Raw genomic sequence first — 22,344 nt, forward strand, 5'->3', positions numbered from 1 at the left:
TTCCCTTGTAGACTGGAAGTAAAGTGCTTTGCACTTGTAAACCTGAAATAATGATGCCAGATGTACCACTAGACTCAAATTCTTCTTCAAAAGTTAAAAAAAAAAAAAAAAAAAAAAAAAAGGACTTTTTTCTAGAAGCTCACATAAAGCAGGTAACTTTCCCATTAAACAGTCTCTTCAAAAAGACATTTAATTCTATACTTCAAACACATACAATTTTGTATATTTCTTCAGTGGGACCATCAAACTTCTGCTGCATTCGCATTTCCAGGAAGTAGATACGAAGTTTCAGGTTGAAGTTCTCTTTTTTCAGATCAGTGATTTGCTGTGAAATAGGAAAATTGGCAAATTATATCATGCATTTCAAACCAAGGAAAGCAAACAGTGAAAGCTACTACCATTTGTTTGTTGTTTTTTTGTTTTGTTTTGTTTTGTTTTTACTCTCTGATGTGCTAGACAATGCCACAGATCAGAATTTGACCGACTGGACAGTTAGATGTGCATGTGTGCATACATATGCTTATTTTTAGCCCTGCAACAGTCTGAGACTAGCACTGAAACAACAACTATAAACCAGCATTGTTTAAAACACGCACGTAATACCATGTCAGCATGCTGCTGCACGGTGCTTTTTAGAATATTCCTTCTCTAAGTAATAAAACATTTCCATCTTCACACAAAAAGAAACCAAGAGATTTTTTTTAATCGTCTTAAAAAAAAAAAACTAATTATTTTTTCTTCAAGTTCTATTTTATAGAAGATACATTAAAACAGAAGTATTTCCTCAGCTAAAGCTTAGGATGGCAGTGTTATTCATGGGAGGAAAAGCCACAGGCACACAAGGCAGGAGAGCCAAATCAACCACCGATAAAATCTCTATCCAACCGCATATTTCATAGCACAATTCTTTGGAAAAAAAAAACTGCTTCATACATAAGTCCTCCAGGACTTAGGATTTTTGAACCAGCAGAAGCAGTAACATAGCTGATGGTTTCATTAAAAAGAGTCTCCCTCTGAAAGTTTTTAAGAGACCAAGCATAAAACATTAAGTCAAATAAGACTTGTGCCCCTGTCAGATGCTCTCAGCAAAAGGAAATCTAATATGCTACAGAGCTACTAATAAAATATTTATGTAAGCTTTTCCAGAAGAGTGGAGTACCACTTGTAAAAATTACTAGCAATACAATTTTTAAAATACTTGGCTCGTGAAAGCCTAGAAAGATTATTTTCTGTAGCTGCACTCTGAACTCGCGCTCACAAACAATTCCTCAGCTTAATAATCTCTGCCCAGCAAGATGCCTCTTCATTATTCACACAAGTAAATATCACCCAAGCAACTAACATACAGAGGAGCACACAAACTATTGGGGCCCATGCGCACATCCTGAAGAAGGCTGTCTTCAAAAGCAACAGCAGCGTTCAAAGATATCCTAGAATGATTTGGGTTGGAAGGGACCTTTTAGTTTAAAGCCATTGCCCTCCCATCCTACCACCGCACCCCTGAGGAGTCCCCCCAGCTGTCCTGCAACCCCCTTTAGGCACCAGAAGGCTGCTGTAAGGTCTCCCCAGAGCCCTCTCTTCTCCAGGCTGAACAACCCCAGCTCTCTCAGCTCAGGAGAGGTGCTCCAGCCTCTGATCACCTCCGTGCCCTCCTCTGGGCTCACTCTAATACTTCCACATCCTTTGTGTGCTGGGGGCCCAGAGCTGAACGCAGCGCTCATATTTAACTCATTGCAGTTCCAACTGGATGACCACAGACAGCAGCGAGCATGAACTCGAAGTGCACAAGCTGTAACCGCTTCCAGCACGGCACACCTCATGAGGATCACGAGGCTCCTCGAGTAACTGCAGCAACTGTCCTGGAGCCTTCAGATGGATGCAAGCACTGCGACAACAGAACTTTGTGCCTTGCTTCAAGTCACAGAGCACGATGCTCTCAGTGCTGCTCGAAATCGAAATCTTTATTTTGAACAAAGGAATTTAACGATTTATTAAGTGCAGCAAGAGTTGTGTGCGTCTTAGCTTTGCCCCAACAGGCTCAGCATTGTGTGCAACAAGTGAGAGCAGACCTCACACCCTTTTTTTTTTTTCAGCCCTCAGGAGATCAGTCCTAACAGTTGGTCTGTGTCTGTTCATTCATAAAGCCCAAAGGCTTTGAAACTGTATCACTTGAACTTCTGGTCTTCACACATTCAATAGGGTTCTGAGTTTAAAAAAAAAATAATTTCAGAACTTGGCCTTCCTTAATTTTACTTCCATCTATTTCAGAGGCAACAGAAATAAACCAAAGAGCTTAAGTGCACAGTTTCCAAAAGGCAAGCAGAACACGATGCAAACATAAGCCAGTAAGAGCAATAAATAAATGTTATCTCTGACATTCAGTTTCTTAGAGCAAAGTTAATTCAGGCAGACTACAATTAAAAAGTTATAGCTTAATAAAAGACAGCTTGCTCATATTTTACACACCAAAGGAATTTTAATGGCAATGCTCTCAACTTCTGCATTTAAGGACCCGGGCTTAATTCTTTTATGCATTTTGATTTCTGTGTTTAAAGAATAAAAGAGAAGCAGGAGAGACTTCATGAAAACATAGGACAACGCAATACAGTCTACACAGAAAATTACACGCCACAGACACCATGGCAGCAAATACCACTTCCCTAGCTCAGTTTAGATCCTTTCCAAATCTACACAGAACCACTTGTATGCAGAGCAGCATCTGTCAGCAGAAGCTGTGGTTTCACAGCACACAGCCAACAGAAACCATTTTGCAAGACAGCAAACTCGAAGTGGCTTGGACAAGACAAAAAAAAAGCAACCACATACTGCTAAGTTCCCTAACGTGATACCAATCATCCTTTCTACTCATGAACACCTAATAACAAGGTCCTCGATTAATATCTTTCATTTTGCCCATATAATCATATTTCCAATTTCAAGTGTTTCCTCTTTTTCCATATTGCAAGAAAGCAGAACACGTTACAAATACCAATAAACCTACACCTTTAGGATAATCTACCTCAGTATGTTATCCAGGTCTAAATGTAAAAGGAACCTCTCCTACATGGATCCATCCTTAACCCATTCAAGGGCCATGACATCCATCCCAGACTCTCTGAGTTGCAAGGCAAGGAGCCCAATCTTTTCATTATTTCTTTTCTGGGTCCTGTGCAGATAACATAGCACCGAATACCAGTAACTTCATGTGTGTGTGCACCTTTAAAGTGCCAATTAAGATTTCTTTTAAAGCAGGATAAGAACAGGATTATAATGTCAGTCCAAAAGCACATCTAACAGCTTCTAGATGCTTGGTAAAAATTAAGAGGACCACAGAAGTAAGCAATGCCTTTCTCAAGCTTAGCCTTCCAGCTACCAGCAACCTCAAAAACAGAAGTTCCAGAAATTCCGGTTGTGTTTAATTGCCTTTAATGGATTCTTCTGCTATTACTTTAATGGATTTTTGAGCTTCATTGTACTGTTGGCAACCACAAAGCCTCTGAGTTCTACTGCTGGGGTCCGTATGTACCAGGAAGTCAGATCTGTGGAGAGACCCCTTCTTTTCCACATCAGCATAGAAGCTCAGACTGAAATAGCTCATCTCTAGCATACCTCAACAACATAGAACATGGACCAGAGATCACAGGTTTTCTGCCAGTTCCTAAAGGAAAACAGAACTCCATCACACAGAACCAACAACAGGTTTTCCTCACTTCTACAACTTTTTCTCCCTGTTAAAATGGACATTGCAGAGAGTAAACAGCTTGCAGAATGCATTCTAAACTGAGGTCTTTCACAAAAGATTTTAAGCACATACCAATGCCAAAGCAGCATTTCTACCCCAAACAACAAATGAAAATAAAAGGGAAAGTAAAATAGAGACAGTAAGAAACATCCCTCACTGAGGCTTCCCAAAACAAGCTTTAAGTTCTAAACAAAGAACATTGCTCTTCTTTCAAAGTGATAGAAGAAGGCAACAAAAATAGAGTTTAGAAGAAAAGCTCATTTAAAACTTAGCAATGCTATATAAGGTAACAGAAGTTATAGAACCACATTGAAAACTGCACTCAAAGACTTCCTGAAGATAGCAAGCCACAAATCATAAACCAATCATAAGAACTTGAGTTAAACAATTTTTTTTTCTTTTAACAGAAGCATTGTCCTGCAACACTGCTATAACCAGCCATCATTCAGCAGTTGTAAACAATTCACTTATTACTTAAATGGCTTATTCAGTGGAAACAACCAATGCAGTTAATACATTAAAAAAAAATTATCCAACATCGTGCTTTGTATTCCAGTAAGCACCAAAATCAGTTCTGCCTACAGAATTGTCACCGTGACACCAGATCTTCACAACAAAAGCATTTCAAACACACTTATACATAAGCACGAAAAGTAAAAGGTATTGCACAGCTGTCAGTGAATTAAAATACTAAGTCCTATACTGGTATAAACAAAGACCAGGTCGATGCTTTCTTGAAATACAAGAAATCAACCGCAGGTTCGCAAACCACATTCTTATGTTTCCGGTGATTACACGTAGTTTTGAGCAGATGTTGCCAGCTTTTGTTTCACAACCTAAGAGCAGCAGCTGGCTAGTCTCAATGACAAAATTTTGCCCCTGTTTTTAAAAGCAGAGAGAGGAAATTTCAAAGCACAGGTAGTTATGATCAGACCTGTAACAGATCTGCCTTGAACGACATGAACAAAGAACTCGATCCGTAACTCCGGCACTGAGCCTTATATTAAAAGTCTGCTTACGTTTTCATAGTCCTTCATGGTCCGAGCTCTAGTTGGTGAGATCGTATCTTCTGCCACATCCGGTAACCCTAGACGTTTGAGAAAACAGAATAAGCTCAGGCAGAGGAATCTAAGCTAAGTTTCAATTTGGAAACGGCAAAGTGTTAGTATTACCACATTGTTAATATCTACGCTTCTTTCTGAAGGAAGTCCCAACATCCCCCAGTTAAATCAAGAACTACACTGAAGTTAAGCCTCTGAAAGGGACTTTTAAAGACAAGTCCTGGGAACAACTGCTAGGGACCGATATTAGAAATGAAGTCCTGTTAAGCTACCAGAAAACAATTCAAATCTCACAGTATCTTGCAGGTCACAGAAGAGACCTCCACCTTAGACTCAGGGAAACAATGGACAGGAGATGTGTGCAGCATCTCCATTTCTAAAACGTAAAGCCTTCTGAATGCATATGTACTTGAACTTCTGCTGCACACGTGTTCTGCAACAACTGCATTTAACAGTGCTATATAACTGTTTCCATTTAAAGCCCCTGTGAACGAGATTATATACAACACATAGCACTTACGGCACCTCAAATATCAAGAAGTTGATGCCCCAGACTGACTCTCATAAGAATTAAAATATTTCATTAAAGCACCTCCAAAATTCTTATGCAACCATGTAGATCTGTCTTTAGAAAATCCCAAAGAATATCAGGAAATTGTTTTTAAATCTTGACATTGCAACTGATATCACAAAACAGTATTCCCAGAGCACATGCAGAACACAGTCATGTTGTCTTGCATCACTACTATGCCCCTGATATTTGCTTGCTTTTGTTAGTGAGCGGGTCTTCCTGGTAAGTTTGTCTCAGTTTCTATTAACTACTTGTTCTATACGATGAAGTCAGCCAAGTTACATCACTGGATGCATGCACGAATACAGAGAAATCAAAACCATATGCTTCAAATTTACAGAAGGGAACAAAGAACGGCTAACTTGACAAAGAGTAGGTTTCAAAATAATACCATTCAGCCATTTTACTTCAAAGTAAGCGCTTCAAGCTATTGTCTGCCAGCCTGAAGGACAATGAACATAATTACATACTCATCAAATAGAAAAATATATTGAATTACAGCTTCTGTTCAGCAGAAGCCACCTGGATAGGAAGGGCTCTTTAACACAAGAGATAAAACATAAGGGTTGAATCTATCCCAGGCATTCGGACAGCAAATTAATGAAACAGAGCTGAAGTAAAACTGGAAAACTTAATGACAGACAGCAGGCAGTTTCCCTGAGGATATGAAATGGGAATATTAAAGCTTTGCGACGCAGCCCAAGCCTTCTCAATACGGGATGCCGAGCATCCCACAAGGCTCACGGCCGTAACCTGGTCACAGGCAGATCGCTGGGCAGCAGCAGCCAGCGGCTTTTTACACTAAAGAGACCCCCCAACAAGAAGCCACACAACTTAAACCCGCCGTCTGCCTTTTTGCCCTCAGGAAGGGGTTTATTAGGGCCGGTGCAGACTCGAGCTGCGCGGTGCTGACCCCGGGGCTCTCGTTAAGATGCAGGACACCCCGTAGACAGCACCCAAAGCCGCTCCTCAGGCACCGATTTTCTCCTTAAACCCCCGACGGTGACACCGGGGGCTGCGGAAGGCACCGCGGGGACACCCCCAACCCCCCGGGGCTGCCTCAGGGGCTCGGTGCCCGCCGTGCCCCGGGACCCCCCATCGGTCCCAAGCCGCCCCCCGGCTTTTCCCCCGTCCTTACCTCGGCTGCCGGCCGGGCCGAGCTGCGGGTCCCCGCGGGAGATGTCGGGCAGCTGGGAGGCGCTGCGAGGGGAGAGGACATCGCTGAGGGGAGGCGAGAAAAGGGGGACCCCCAGACCCCCGCCACAGGGAGGAGAAGGGGGAGAGTGGGGGGCAATGGGGGGGGGGGAGGGGGGGCAGCAGGCCCGGCGCCTCAGCCCGGAGCCCGCCGGGGGTCCCAGCCGCCTACCTGTCCTCAAACGCCACCGGCAGCGTCGGGTCTGTCCCCGGCAGCGAGTCCATGGCGCCGCCGGCCGCAGCCGCGGCTCCTTTGTGCGCCGCTTTGGCGGCTTCGCTGGAATTCAAACGGCCGCAACCGCTTCCGCCATCTTTGCGTCGGCAGGGGGTGAAGCCGCTGAAGGCGCCGCGGAGGAGAGCCAAGGGAGGGCACGGTAGAAACTAAAGGGGAGCCGCCATGTTTGGTGAGGGCGCCGGCTGGAGGTGGGCGGGCAGGGCGCCATGTTGGGTGAGGGCAGAGCGGGGCGGGGGCTGTGGAGGCTGCCAGCTGGGCCGCAGAGGCCGAGCGCCATCTTGAGTGAGGGAAGCAGCCGGGACAGCGAGCCGCCATCTTTTTTAAAGCAAGGCCGAGAGCTGCTCGGCTGCCATCTTTACTCAGGGCACAGCGGAGCGTTCCTATGGGGAATGGAGGCGGCAGACGCCGCCATCTTTGCTGAGGGCAGCCCGGGCTCCCCTCACGGGGCTGTGCCTCACGCAGCTCCCTCCGAACCCTTTGGATCGCGGGAACAATTATAATAACCCTGCCTTTTCTAGAAGTAGCAATTAATATGTATTAGCCTAGGAGCATAAAAATCAGCCGCCTGATGTAATGTGTGTGCGTCTTGGTGGAGCGGAGGCTCCTGGCACACCCAGCGCTGTTTGCTTGCCTCTATTCGTTTAATAAATTAAAAAACTTTGATTGCGATCCTATTTGGGACTCATTTATTACACTGGCCATGAAACAGGCCAACACGTGGCCGTGGGCCATGGCCATTTTATGGATTTGTTAATTGCAAATTGTCGCGGTGCCCCGTTACCTTCATTTTCTTGGTGTACCTGCCCACGGCTCCTCAGTACAAAGAAGTTGTAAGCCTGGAAAATGCCCTGGGGCTGTGGGAGCCGGCATGGCGCTGTGGGTTGCACCCCCTGGATGCGTGTGGTCACGGTGGCCTTCCCGGCCCTGCTCCTGTCTCAATCTGATGTGCACAAGCGTGTGGTGGAGCAGCTGTCGGTGCCCCAGACAGCAAGGAGGTGCCAGGCTCTGCTTAGCACACTAAGCTCTTAATCTCATCTCCTTTCCAGTTGGATGTGCCTGATGCTTCGCATTTTGGGCTCTGAGGGCCCTAAGAGATGCTCGGTCCCTTCAACGCCCCCACAGCACAAGAAACATTTGTCATTTGTCACCTTAGGTGACTGGCTCCCCTTTGCAGCGCCCTCACCTCCTGCCCAGCTGAAGTCGTTTGCAAAATCAGCTCTGCCATATGGCAGCGGGATCCGGGCAGCCCATCCGCAGTGTGGCGCCTCGTGCTTACAAAGCAGACCTCCATAAAATGAGTGCAGGCTGCTCACTGGGAGGATACCGGTGTGCTGTTGGTTACAGGAAGGTATCACATACTTGATGCATGCCATGAGATCAGCATCCATCAGCCACAAATACAGTAATAATCATTCCGTGTTTGTGTGCTGGTGCAGCACCTCTGTGCCTGCAGAGCCGTGGTGCGTGTCCCATTGTACCTTTAGAAAGGAAATCAGCAGGGCCCTCCTTGTTACCACCTCCTGCAATAGTTGTCTGTTGAACAAAGGCATACAGATATCCAGCTTCCCTGGGTCACTGCCCAATGTTTAAAAATCAGCAACATTAAGGTCGTGTAAGGGGCGTGCAGGGTAAATGTATTGTTTAGAAGCAGTTAACAACTTGCCTCCTGGTAATCTGCTTAATGTTATTTAACCCTATCTTAGTTAGCAATACATTTGGAGAGATTATGGAAAATCCTTGTGCCAACAAATCATGCTGGAATGGCGCTTTCTTAGTTTACAAAGCAGCCTGAGATCCTTAATGCTTCAGAAACAAAGTGCTAAAGGGAGTCTAGGAAAAAAATACTTAGGGAGTGTGCAATGGTATGGGTATGGATCTTGTCGACAACAAAGTCCAAGGGGGCACTATGACAGCCAGCTGCTCCGAGCACTGTGGCTGAAGCCTGACAGTGGTGCTAGGAGGACAGATGTCACCATCAGCTGAGCCTGGGGCCTGTTCTCAAGTCCCAACACCGGGGACTTAGCTCAGCATTCAGTTATATTCAGTCCTGTTACAGTTCAGAACAAAATTCCTCCTCAGCTAAGTCACGCAGAATCAAAATGTTCTGCTAATGCAATTCAGGTTTCAATAAACTCCGTGAAATTTCACCAGTGTGGCCCTTGCTTTTATAGCTCTGGCTCGGTTAAGCATTTGAATGAATGCATAGTTCTTAAGTGCTCACTTAATTAACACCCACTTACCTCCAAGTTCTTTGCCTAATAGGAGTCAGAGTTAGATATTCAGCAGGCAAAGCTAGCCTTTAGCATTCATATCTGCATCTAATAAGAAAATTTCTTAACATTGAAAAGTGAGGAAGAAATGCAAGTTTTTCATAGCTCCTTTTGCAGACATTACCAAAACCATGTTCAAAACTAAATCCACGGCTGTGGATTTCAGAGCATCTGAAGAACATCAATTGTCTTTGGAAGATCCATTGTGGTCATGAAGAAATATATGATATAATATCCTCTTCCAACTTCTAGCTTTGCTCTATCAGTTTCATTTTTAATGACTGCATAGATCTCTGACAAAATATGTCTATGTGAATATTACACACAATAATGGGGAAATATGTGTTGACTGCCTGGCTACCAAACATTTTAATGAAAGCTGAAAGCTGGAATTGTTAACAAACAGACACAAGAGATCATAGGGTTCATTTTTTAGAGGGATTATCTGACACAGCGTTAGCTGTACTAATGAATATCTGATGTTAAAAAACATTTTTAGGCCACGGTTCTCATCTCACATACAGAGGTATAATGAAGGAATAATTCTCTCGGAACGAATGTCATTACTGGGATGAGATCAGATTCAATCCCGTAGGTTTCAATCCAGCTCTGACTGCTATCCATGGAAGGACTCCTGCTGAACTCTAATGAACAAAAAACAAATGCAGAAATCCAAGTGGCATAGATACAAATTATATACATTTATTTTTATTCATTTTAAATAACATTCTTCTGTATAAATTCTGACATATATTCAAATCATACACTTTTTTCATTTTAGAAATGCATTTGTAAGCATAGCATATGCTTAGGAGACGCCTTATTTGGATGTATAGTAAGACTGATGGGTTTCAGTTGGGAGCAAGTACAACTTTAAGGCCCATATTTTTCTTATTTTATTCCATCCCTCTGACACACAAAGAGCAGAATCCTGGGGGAGCTCATTTTCAAACTTCACTTTAAAGAGAAACATATTTTTAGGATCCAATCTTATATCTTTTATTTAAAGGAGACTGTGCGAACTTTCTGCCACATTTACATAGCGTGTAACATTTCGGAAAGAGGCGCTGAACAGCAGCGGTTAACTGGCCCAGGATATCTGGAGGATGCTGAATACATCCCCTCCACTTTCACAAATGGCTTCCAACGCGCTAAGTTTGCTCAGCCTGGTCCAAGGGAATTATCATTCCAAGGGATGACAGCTCCTGACAGCTCCCCAGGGCTAGTGCTCCATGCAGTTATTTCTAGCTACAGTGGTTCGGAAGATTTAAGATCATCTGCTCGAGTTAACCCAATCATACTTTCAGATGTCTGTTGCACTCTGTGCTTACCAAATGCTCTCCTAAGTTGTGAGCCAGCCAGGCTGCCTCATGCCTTTGACACATCATTGCTTTTTGCCCTTTAACCACTCCATTATATCTTCTTGCCTTTAGCTATTTGACTGTGGAGCTGAACTCACTCCATCCAGACCAGGTCCACAGGGACCACAGAGCCCCGAGGATCATGTGTGGAGAGCTGGCTTCCCACCCATACCCACCTCATCGTACCTTCTCTACGCTCTACAGCTTCTGTACCATCCCTTCAAGGGCCTTTTTCCACAACACCACACCACTGCAGCCAGACAGCACCACAGCCAGGTAAAAGATGAAAGCTCGGGGTGTCTGTATCGCCACACCAGCCCTAGAAGTCCAACCCAAGCTGCCGGGAGATGTAACCAGCTCGGCTTCACCCGAGCACCATTCACCAAATGTCTCAGCCCCTGCCGTGCCCAGGGGCTGGCTGCACGACTGCGAGGCAGCAAGGATCTGATCTCAGATCAAAGTCGACACGAAGCTGTTTGTTCTTCCCTGCTGAGGCATCGATCTCCCCTTACAAATGTCGTTCCCCTAAGCTGGAGGTCTGGCTGGCTGGAGACGGCAGCTTTTTTCCTGCTCACTCATCCTGCCATCTGACGAGCAGTGTCCCAGTGCCACATCCTAAAGCAGCCTACAGTTTTACCAAAGAGGTGCTTTGAGGTGAAGAGGTGCTTTGTGGCACCTACTAAAATGGTTTGGAAACATTGGAGTGAACAGCCTGTCCTTCACTTTGCCTGCTCGCATTAGCCCCAAAAGCTAACAGTTCCCAAATTCCCTTTCCTCACCCTATGAAGTGACCAAGTGCAAGCCTATCACAAAACGAGCACTGCCAAACAATTCCGATTTTGGGGAAATCCTCTCTTCTGCCGCCACTCTGCTCTTTAAAAGCTGGGTGAGTAACTCAGGGATTAGCAATATGCAGATTTTCTCCTCCATTCCTCCCGTTTTATACCTAAAAGTTGGATTGCTCTGAGTGACTTCAGCCCGATTTATCACCAAAACTACAGGACCTCACCCAGGCCCCCAGCAGGCAGCAGGAGCTTTTCCATGTTTGCCTGTAAGCAATACCTCGTTGTGCTCTCACCATTTCCCTTGGCCATCCTTGGCTACTTTCCTTCTTTGCTCTGCCTCATCTTTAAATCAGGCAGCAACTTTCTGAGGCAGAAATGACATCTTTGTGCCCGTATTTAAAGCGCCTATTCCCCCCACACCCCCCAAAAAAGTCTCCAATAATAAGAAAAGGCTCCATGCAGAAATAAATAATCACCACCATTCTTCCTACCATTTCTCACACGGAGAAATATTCCCTCTTGCCCAGCTCTGAGGATGCGTCAGTCAGCTCCTGCTGACCTTGAGCAGGTACTTCTTCATTCCTCCTCAGCACCAAGCGCCTGCAAAGCACCCACACGCACAGCAACGCAGCTTTCCTTCTGAGGCTGGCCACGAGTTTGGTGAAATAGGAGTTTCACGCCCTGCTTCGGTGTAATGGGGTTGGTTTTTGGGGGGCTGACCTGGTGGCTCCCCGGCACAGGCACAGCCCTGAGGCACACGCGCCACGGGTGGCAGCGATCTCCCTGTGCTGTGCTGCCTGTTTGCTGTTCTCCTTCTGCTGCTCCCCCCAAAAATTAGGGGAATCTCTAAAACCTGTAGTCCCCTGTAGGTTTTTTGGCAGCTGATTCCCCACCGCCTTGTGCTACGTGACGTTCCTGAAAGCACCCATGCACCGCCAGCTGGAAGTGCAGATCACCTCGTGCGAGCTCTGCAGCTGAAAACCATTTCCACCCAAATCCAGGAGATTTTTGCCTTCAAGAGAGGCCACGAGGCTGCGCCCAGCCCTCCTCCGCACCGTGTAGGCATGGGAGGGATGGCAGCAAGATTCCGATGTGATGAGCAGCCACACAGGAAAAGCTCAGCCATTGAGACCAGGCTCTCAATGCATCCACGACGGTGTATTTGCAGCTCGTATAAAGATTTAAAAGCAGTAACAAAATGGTACATGGGACTGCTGGACACCCGTTAGGCCCTACTCGTGGTGTCGCTGGCTGTTTGTATCTAAAGGAACAGGGAAATGTGACAGATGCAAGTAGAGAGCACTCACATTTGCTCTAGAAAAGAAAGTTCTTGGATGACACGCTAGAAGAAAAGCTTTAAGCGGGGGGTGTTTGCCAGAGTCCCAGCTCCAACAATATTGCCATCTAATTTACAGTATTTTAAACAATCCTCAGGGTTTGTTTTTCTTTTCAAACAATGCCACTAACTGCTGTACAATTAAAATCTAGATGATAAAATATGACGGAGGAATAGGGGAGGCTGGGGAGAGGGTCCATGGTTTTGTTGTTGGGTTTTTTTGGTTGGTTGTCTTTTTTACAAATAATTACAAATACAATTCCAAGAAGATATATTACATTTTATATACAGAACACGCCATTTCTATCAGGGTAAGGTATCAAGCCTAGCTTTTATTTTTACACAGCAACCCTGAGATGTCTTGTCATCTTCCCTTGCACGGAAACTATACAAGTTCATTAACTTCTTCTAGAAAAAAAAGCGGATTGCTATGTTTTAATAGCATCATCACCCTGTATAAATACTCAGAAAGGGAAAAGCTTACTCTCCTCCCTAACTCCAATATTTTTGTGATACTTTTTCCTGTTTCCCAGCTTAGTGGGAACAGACAATGGTGACTTTTGTTCAGTTGTGCAACTCACTCCTCTACTTGCCTCTTGGTAGTACAGTGAACAACCATTTCCCTTTTTTTTTTGTCCTCCTTTTCAAACAAATTCATATCAGGAACTAAGATGAAGCCTTCACAAAGGTCTGTTTCCTGAAAATCCACTGTTAATTCATAAGCTACTTTTCAAGCTAAAGGATGCAGGCGTAAGTGTTAGGTTGGCTGGAAATACAGTAGCTTCTGATTAATCCCGGGGTATGGCTTTTGCCACCCCATCACCTCTTCATAAATAACACATTTTAAGATCAGCATAATCAAGTCTTTAACAGCAGTGAACTCAGTGGGTCTTTACGGAGAACAAGACACCGAACGCAACTCACCATATTACCCAAAATTCAGATGTACTACACCTTTTTTCTGTTCACCTGCAAGTTACAGCATGCCCAGCATACGAGTATCCGAAGAGCAAATTCCTCTGCATGGAGCCTCGGCACGGATCCTGACACCCCTCCAACAAGCCCTGTAACTTCTTCAAGCCAACTTCAGAACAGGATTGCTTCTTCTTCTAAGCCTTGTAATTGTGCATGGGAGTCGTCAGCGTTAGCTGTCCGTTCGGTGCCACTTCATTCCCGTCGTCTTCCAGCAGCCCCGAAACATCAGCGTTGGGGATGCTGTCGTGGTAGCTGCTAAAACTGATGTTGTCCTCTTTGAGTTCAATGGTCCAAAAAGGAGCGTTCAGTTTTCTGTTTTGATACTCACGGTACATGTAGACGGCACCCACAAAGCCCATTAGCAGGACCACAACAATGATGATAACTGTCAAAATAATTATGTTAAACTGAGTCCAAGAAACATCTGCAAAAGCAGAGGTGCTGTTGTCAGAGGAACTTATAGGAAATAAAGTCTGGATAGTTGTTGGTGCCAATGTGCTGTTTATCACTGCAGTTGGGAATGAGGTTGCCTTGCTAGCGTTTGGAGCAGAAGTTGTAAACTCTGTTGCTTCTGGGCCAAGAGTGGCTTCTACAAAACAAAAGAAAAGACAAAGTGAACAATAAAAACATGATAAGATGGAATCAAACACATGCCTTTATAGAACGGTTTTTATGTCAATCAAGTCCACACTGTTAAAGCTGGATTTTTTTTTTTTCAAAATAACTCACAAACAAAGTTGGCCAGGGATTTTTAAAATAATTCTGTGTGCTAAGTGCTCGCTGACTGCAGAGATCCCATTCAATCTGGTGGTGGCTGGCTGTTCACTACCCGAACATGGGTGAGTATGTGCACTAGCCAAGACTGAGTGTTAGATACATGAGCTCGTGCTGATAGCAAGCCACTTGGTCCAGCTCACACTCAGTACATGAAAACGGGGCTCCACCGAGCTCAGCAGGAGTTTGGACTTTGTGTCTGAGGACTGCAGAGTTCCACTCGCTGTATGCATGGGCTGTGCAACCAGGCTGGCAGGGTGCTGTGAGCCCAGGAGCACGCACCCCTCACAGCACACTACGTGTAGGATTTGTGGTAGCAGTATGGGATTCTTCCTGCCTCACCTGGACGAGAAGGTCAGAAGTGAAAATAATGAAGCTCAGTATTCCGCTGCCACAGTGTTTTGCACCAGGTTTCAGTATTTATACTGTAGAATGTAAAATCCCAGTCCTGCTTTTGAATGAAGCCATACAGAAACTTCACAGAAACCCCCAGCTGGCATAACCAGGGCCAGAAGGCAGCTGAATCAGCAAAAAGAACCTTCCAGAAACTGAAACTTCAACCAACCAAAACATACTCTATACCTACTGTTCCACAGGACTCTGCACTCTCTTTCCCATCTCCTTCATTTCTCCTTCTGCTGTCAGAAATGCAGCATCATCTTAAACCCACTTGCAGCTGCAGGAGTTCCCGCTGATGGTGCCGTGCGGCGTGGAGCCAGCCCTCCTGCAAAGCACGCCTACAAATGATGCCTGAAGAGGGGACTCACTTCCGAAGGACCAACTGTGCACAAAGCTGCATCTCAGTGGCAACAGGAGCTGTGAATATGGAGCACATCTCCTGCCATGGGCCCTCGGGAGAGCTCCCATGGGTTAAATTTGGGCTGCCAGGTTCCCAGAAACTCCTCTGGAGGAGGCATCGTCCTTCTGCTCTGAGTCCCTCCCTGCGGCAGCTTCTCCCTTCCCTGCAGGTGCTGTGTGAGGTTGATAAGGATGGTCAGGATGCTGGCTGCCAGAAGGCATTTCTCTATGGGATAACGGGCAGAATGCAGCAGCAGGAAGCAACGTGACAGGAGCAAAAGGCTCCTGGACATGGCTCTGGGAGAAGGGCACGAGGAATTCAGTCATCCTTTCCAAATTCCTTCACCAACACTTAATTCTTGGCAAACCCGGCCAGCAGCTATAATTAGAAAAAAGACAGAACCGACACAATGGCTGATTCACCAGCAAGGAAATGGGACTTTTTTGGGCTTCATTTGTGAGTCAGCATCAGCTAGGCGCTGGCTAGGGGGACGGGGTGAAAACATTTCCTGGCACTGACGGTAACATCACGGGTAAAACAGTGCCGCGCTCTGACGGCCGGCCGCGGCTCTGGGCCGATCCAAGGGCGCCTGTTTCCGCTCCCCAGGGCCGTGCCAGCCCTCCAGATGTCCTGAGCCCGCTCCTTGAGAGCAGCAGCTGCTCACTCAACGGGCTGCTTTGGCAGCTTTGTTGGCAGCGCCGCATCCAGCTGCTCCGTTCGACTGCAGCCTCTGCAAAGCTGCTGCTGCCTCGTGCCGTGAGCGAGCTGCTCAAGGCAGCGGTGCTGTGCGGGGCAGCACGGTGCTGGGCTGTGCCACGATGCTGCCTGCTGAGCCTCACCCTTGGGGCAGGGATGCCTCACTCCTCGGAATCAAAACTCCTCACTTGGGTCATCCCAAACGTTTGTTGGATGTTGTCCCAATCAGCCTTGAAAGCATCAAAACCACGGTCAGACTTGAGAGGGGTCCCTGTGGAAACGGGAGGCTGGTTTTAGGTTTGCCCAGGCTGGCCAAAGCATCCCACCGTACCAACCATGGCTGCTTCATTGAGCCTGACAATTTTACTCTGCCAATCTGGAGAGAATTTCACTCGAGAAGTTACTTGAAACCGGGCCACTCAAATGCGCTGGTGCTTTATGAAAATCCCATCCTAAAACTAGGTAATGCACAAGCACCTTTTCTGAGACAATGAAAGACACTGTCAGCCTTCTTAACTGCGTAATAAAAAGAGAAAAAATCAGGTGTCAGGGAAACAGGAAGGCTGGATGAACACAGGTCCCAGTCCCTTTGAAAGGGAAGGGGAAGGTCTTTACCCACATCAGGAACCGACCGTAACGATGCCACTAAAATAAAACAAAGAGCGCAAACTGCAAGTGTACAAGCAAAATAATCCACATGGATTTTAATGGAGCAAGGTCATGTCGTTCTTTGCACAGAGTCAGAGCTGTGCAGAGGGAGATAATGGATGACCCGATGCAAAGCTGCCACTTCCAGCTTGTAACTGTGAAGTTACAGCTAATGAGCATTCAACTTTTTTGTATTGATCATCTCCCCGCAGAGAGGGCTCTGTGATTGCACCTCCTGAGAACAGCATGGGAGTGGAAACCACATTAGCTCCTAATGGAAGATCTGAATTAAATCTCTGTTGGTGACAAGGATGAATTTGGGCCCAGACACTTTCCTGAACTCTGGGCTCTCTTATCTAATGCGTAAGAGCACCGGTAGCGTCTCTATGCATGGAGCTGGAGATCCACCCTGTGGAAAAACTTCCGAATAACCACTGAAGTGGCAACATAAGAATTATTTTCTCTCATTTTACTCTGAGTTTTACTATGCAGTAGTCTCTCTAAGTTCCAGAGCTAGCTTGCACCGCTACATGCAGTGTCTTGGATGTGGACTGAAAACTGATGGAAGACCCCAGAGCAGCTCCCTGTAAGTGCTGTGTCACTCTGGGTCTCACCTCTCAGCTTCAGCTTCCCCGCGTAGAAAGTAACAAGAAGAATATCTAAACTTGTTCTGCGTGGCACGGTGTCAGGGGTGGCAAAAGTTATTATGAAGAGGTCCCTTTGCAGGGAACTGGACAGTGCTGGGAATGGACCCGTCCGTCTGGACAATTCAGCGGGCACTCAGAGATCCAACACATCACGCAATGGAAATCTGAAAACCTACATTTAAAGAAATCACGAACAGATTTCTCCCCAGCAAACTGTCCTGACCTGTGAAAGAAACTGTCTGTCGAGGTATTTGCAGAATGCCAGGGGCAAGCAGCATGGCAGGAGCATCGCTGCTGCTCGTTTCAATGTAGGCCATGCCCAGCTCCTGGTAACGGAGGATGGAGCTTCGGAGGCGCAGGAAACTGCCTAGGGGAAGTCTTCCCTGAGCACCATCTTGAGCCAGCCCTTTCGGAGGCGCAGGGTTCTCTGTTTACCTTGGAAGACCTTAAAGCCGCTTCCTCCTCAGCTCCAAAAACACTGCAGGAATAATTAGCAGCCTGCCCTCCCCAGCCTTCAGCCATCTGAGGCGCACGGCAAGCCTCGGCCGCGCTTTGAGGAGCGCCCGTTACCTTTCCTGGTGCAGTTGGTGCCCTCGGGGTCTCGCACGTAGCCGTCCTCGCACTCCTGGCAGTGGAAGCCAGCGGTGTGGTACAGGCAGCCGATGCACTCCCCGCTCTCCGGCTTGCAGATGCTGGGGGACAGCGCCGGGTCCACGTTGCCGTTGCACTGACACGTGACGCAGATGCTGTCCGAGTTGTAGTAGCCGCTGTCGCACTGGTTGCAGTTGGGGCCTGTGTAGCCAGCTTTGCACTTGTCGCACGTTGGGGCAGCTTCACCAGGCCCTAAGGAGGAGAGCAAACAAAAGAGGGATGTGCCACAGCCCCTCGCGGAGAAACCCCCGCCGGGGGATTTGTTCCGTGGGGCCCGACCGTAAACCACTTCAACAAAAATCAGCAGCCACCGAGTGTTAATCTCTAAGAAGTGTATTTTTGGCTTAAAATTTAACTGCTACATCCTCTGTTTCTAGAGAGAAAAAAAAAAAAAAAAAAAAAAAAAGCTTTGTGGGTTTCTGACGCCTGGTACCAGCCTCACAGAGCATGCTCAGCACGTTGCTAAGCGAACGGGTGATTGCTCCTGAATGCTTCCATCTCCAGCAGCCAATTTCAGGAAGCAGCTGGAACTGTATCAGGGATGTCAGCAATCTGCAGGAACTTTGGGGCCTATATGAAGCCAGAGGAGGCTTGATTGCAAAACGGACTAAGGAAATATCAAAAAAAAAGTCGTACATATGTTCATTACTGCTATGACTTTTCTTGGTTTTATCAAAACAGAGCGAGAAGACGGGGAAATCAGGTTTGAGTCCCACTCAGATGTCCAAAAGCAGGCTCATGGAAGCACGGACGGCTGCATAGTGCTGCTGGGCACCTCCTGCACATCTCCCTGCTGCTGTAAGCAAGGTGCTTTCTCTCTGCAAAACTCTGCAGGCTCTTCAGAGGAAGCTGTGCAGTGACTGATCTGCCTCTGCCACAGCTGCAGCCAGCAGCAAAGGGCTCCCGACAGCTCTGCTGCACGCTCACTCTCACAAGGGCAAGGCAAGCACCAGCAAAATGCCTCAAGCCTCACCGGGCTCCTGGGGCTACTCAAGCAGGACGCCCCGATCCCATCCTCACGGACTATAACCCACCCCCTAGGCTGATGCAATGGAGCACCTTGAGAAGAGCTGTGCTCCTTGCCAGAGGAACGGGACCCAACCCCAAAGCCTTACGTATTCGGCAGGTGCCGGTCGATGCCACGGTGGAGCACGGGCAGCGATGGCAGGCGCGGGCACCTCGGTAGAAGCCGTCCTTGCAGAGCTCGCAGTGCTTCCCCTCCGTGTTGCCCTGGCAGTGCAGGCAGGTGCCTGGGGAGAGGAGCACAAGCAGCCGGTCAGCGGCAGGAATTGGAGCAGAACATTTGGAGCAAGGATAAGCCTGGAGCGCCGGCAATTATCCGAGTTCACAGGTGGTTTGGGATGCCCTCCGGCCGAAACACAACCGTGGGACCAGTCCTGGCCTCTTCTGACCTTCTGAGGGTCATCCCCTGCTCCCCACACACACATAGCATGAAAAAGTAGGCAGCCCCAGCAGAGATGTTTGCATTGCATCACTGTTAAAGGTCAGTGCAGGTAAATAATGCTATCAATATTAAATGTTCCTCAACACAAAGGGTTTGGGTTGATATCTGTGACAGCAAGCCAGGATCCTGATGCTTAAATTCCCCTAGGCTCAATAAGGGTCCCTCCAGCTCTTTGCCCTCTTTTTGTGATCCTACACCAAAAATCTGGTGGCCAGGGGCAAATAAAAGCCACCGTCCTGCTCAGGGGGCTGATGGCTCCATCCCAACAGTGTGGCCGCAGCTCCCCCATCCCCATCACAGGACCGTTTGCTACAGGCACCAGCCCGCAGCAGCGCTGACCTTCCTGCAGAAACAGAGGAGACCCGGGGGCATCCATGAGCCCCCGCCCCTACCCGGGGAAGCCCCTGAATCATAAAACCGACAGGCTGTGTCTTAGAAGAGGCTGTGTCCTAATGGCCCTCTAAATTGCATTTCGACATTACCCTGAGCAGAGCAAGAAAAATCTCCCTAGTTATAAAAAGGCAGCCGCAACCAGAAGCCCATCCATCACCAGGAACATCCTGTAATTCAGCAGGCTGCTCGTCGAGGTGGCAGTGACCTGAGGGATGCTTTTTTGATTGAATTCCCTGTACAAGGCTCTAAAAGGGCAACAGCCACCTTACAACAAACCAAGGGGGGCACAGCGTGGTTTATTCCTTGCATATCTGAGCACCGACAGGAGGTTTGCTGAGCCGCAGCGCTGCGGGGGTATGGAAAAGTCTCCCACCCACACGACCCACGTCTAAAATTCTGAATTGGGCTGCCATCAACTGTTAAAAACCCCACAGCAGATTTCCTCATTAATTTCGGAGCAGTTTGGCTCCCCTGCAAGCCCAACACGCCACACGCCCTCTCCTCCTCTCCCTGCACGGGGAAGGCTCCACAGCTGAGCGTCCCCAGCGCATCCTCGCAGCCCAGCCTCGTGCCGAGGCCGGGAAGCAAACCCTGCAAACCCTGCAAACCCCGGCGGCTGCCGATTTGGGGAGGAGGCTGATTCACCACGACGGAGCTGGCAGCACCCCGGTGGTGACTCAGGACGCCCGCACGGCGTCAGCTCCCCCGCAGTGTTTGCTCTGCGCCCGGCCGCCCGTCAGACATGAGCCGGTGGGTTTTGTGGGAGAGGCGTCGGGGTTGGAAGGGAAATCATCTTCTGCTCTCTGCTTCTGCAGCTGCAGCCCCGCGTCGGCTGCCTCGTGAAAGTCACCGGGCCCGAGCAGCACCAGGGTGCCTCGAGCCGTGCTCGGCAGGCGGCCGTGGTGGCGTAAATCCGGGACCACCTCCGCGTTTGCTGTACGGCCGCCGTCGGTTCAGGACCATCTCTCCTGTCGGGGGAAATTACCCGCGTTTATCTACAGCAGCCCCGCAAAATGGCTGTTTCCAGTGAGTCAGCAGCTCGCTCAGCCATGCAAAGCAATCGGGTGTCAATGTGGAAAGCCTTAATAATTAATAGCACTTCCCACCCCGATAAGGCCCCGGGGAAGGATCAGAGCCGGCCGTACCCCAGCTGGGCGGATGTGACCCCACTCGCTGCACAGCCCCGACTCCAGGCACGAGGGTCGTGCTGAAGGAAGCGCCTGGGGAGCTCTGGCTGCCCAATTTCCAGCCCAATAATTTTAAGTATTCCTCCTGGGCACAGCTACACTGAGCGAGGCTGTGCAGGGACGGCTGCTGAGCCGCCAGAGGGAGCCCAAAGTATGGCATTAATGCAGGGGAAAAAAAAAAAAACCTTGAAAATTTGACAAAGACTGCACAGAGTTGATGTAAAGCTGGGAGGTCACACAAAGTGCAGGCTCTAGAGCAGGCTGAGCGCGCTGGGTTCCTTGCAAGGCGTCAGATCGCATTTTTATGGCCTGTTCTGTTCTGGTTTTGTTGGGCTCCCCCATCCCCAGCAGCAAATAAAGCAGATGGAGGAAAAGGGGAAAAAAATAAGGTCATTGAGCTAAATGAGGGCTTTTCTCTGCCGTGAAGCAGTCGGGGCTGGAGCACCCCAGTCACAGGGCAGCCGGAGCAGCCCCAGCCCCGAGGCCACAGCTGCAGTGAGGCTTTGAATCAAGAGAGGGGGGAACGTCGGGGAAGGAGAAGGAAGAGCAGATTATCTTACTCCTTCACAAAACCCACACGCCCAGCTCCAAATCAGCAACACAGCTGATGTGTACACAGCTTTAGGTCCAACTTGTATCCTGCAGTATGAGCAGGACAGAAGCGTGTACTCAAAATTCAGTAAGGAATGAATGCACCAATTCATCCTCAAGGAGTGCAGCCCCCACGACCACAAAAACATCTCTGCTGAGCAGGACCAGGGCGCTTCCTGGGCACAGCCAGCCCTGTGGCTGCCTGTCCCTCTGCTGCAGACACACAGGCCACAAGGGAACAAACATCGGTGCCAAAATTGCCCAAAATACCATATTTGACGAGCTCTGTCTCTCTGCCAGCTACCAAAAAAAACCCGCTGCAGCATTTCTGAAATGACTGCCCCTTTCTGAGCTCCTGGGTAAATATTACAGAATTGCTTTCCCTCCTGGAAGTTCTGATGAGAATTGGAGTTTTGCAGGGTGAGTTTTGTTGCTAAGCAGGGGCTGTGCAGGCAGTCGCACAGCGCTGCTCCTCTGGGACTTCTCCTTCCACCGGGGATGGGAAAGCAATTTGTTTTTTTTCTCCCTGTCCTCCCGTAAGCTCTTCAAGCACAGGTGCCTCGATATTTGCACTGCAACATCCATTTGAGTGAGAGACAGCCAAAGAAATGATCGTGGAAAATGAACAGGGCAAACCCATAAGAAGTGAGCAATGTTAATTAGGTGCTGCCAGTATTTTCCAGCACTAATTATGTTGTCTGAGGCAATAATAGTCACCTGACGTCACTGGCAGTACAGTATATGTTTCCAGGTAAACAGCAGTTAAACAAAAGCTCCTTAAAAGCCTGTGTTGGGTGTTTGTGTAGGAGAACAATGGAACACTGATTTCCGATAGAGGCTGCAGGAGGAAGGCACTGCACTGCAGCCTGGAGTAAATACCGCAGCCTTTATGGAGAAGAGGACTCACTCCAGCCTTGCCCTGCACCTTAATTCCAGGTTTACGGTGAACACCCGCAGCACCCA

General features: G+C 48.0%; 2 protein-coding genes across 2 annotated transcripts in view; both read right to left on the reverse strand.

Annotated features, from left to right (window-relative positions):
* CDK5RAP2 (CDK5 regulatory subunit associated protein 2) overlaps window positions 1-7,026 on the reverse strand; it is a 79,100-nt gene extending 72,074 nt beyond the window's left edge. Inside the window, 8 exon segments of the mRNA XM_084299347.1 lie at window positions 215-325; window positions 4,762-4,829; window positions 6,513-6,574; window positions 6,741-6,809; window positions 6,811-6,887; window positions 6,889-6,957; window positions 6,960-7,004; window positions 7,006-7,026. Of these exon segments, the coding sequence (XP_084155473.1) occupies window positions 215-325; window positions 4,762-4,829; window positions 6,513-6,574; window positions 6,741-6,809; window positions 6,811-6,887; window positions 6,889-6,957; window positions 6,960-7,004; window positions 7,006-7,011 (507 nt within the window). The 5' untranslated portion in view covers window positions 7,012-7,026.
* Window positions 7,027-9,885: 2,859 nt separating this feature from the next.
* The window catches only part of MEGF9 (multiple EGF like domains 9), a gene marked incomplete at its 5' end in the record, with an annotated part of 43,261 nt that continues 30,802 nt past the window's right edge, over window positions 9,886-22,344 (reverse strand). Inside the window, 3 exons of the mRNA XM_084298806.1 lie at window positions 9,886-14,119; window positions 17,665-17,937; window positions 18,861-18,995. Of these exons, the coding sequence (XP_084154932.1) occupies window positions 13,665-14,119; window positions 17,665-17,937; window positions 18,861-18,995 (863 nt within the window). The 3' untranslated portion in view covers window positions 9,886-13,664. The remainder of the gene's footprint in view (window positions 14,120-17,664; window positions 17,938-18,860; window positions 18,996-22,344) is intronic.

The sequence above is a fragment of the Netta rufina genome (assembly GCF_964035555.1).
Source record: "Netta rufina genome assembly, chromosome: 20".
Classification (NCBI taxonomy): Eukaryota; Metazoa; Chordata; class Aves; order Anseriformes; family Anatidae; genus Netta; species Netta rufina.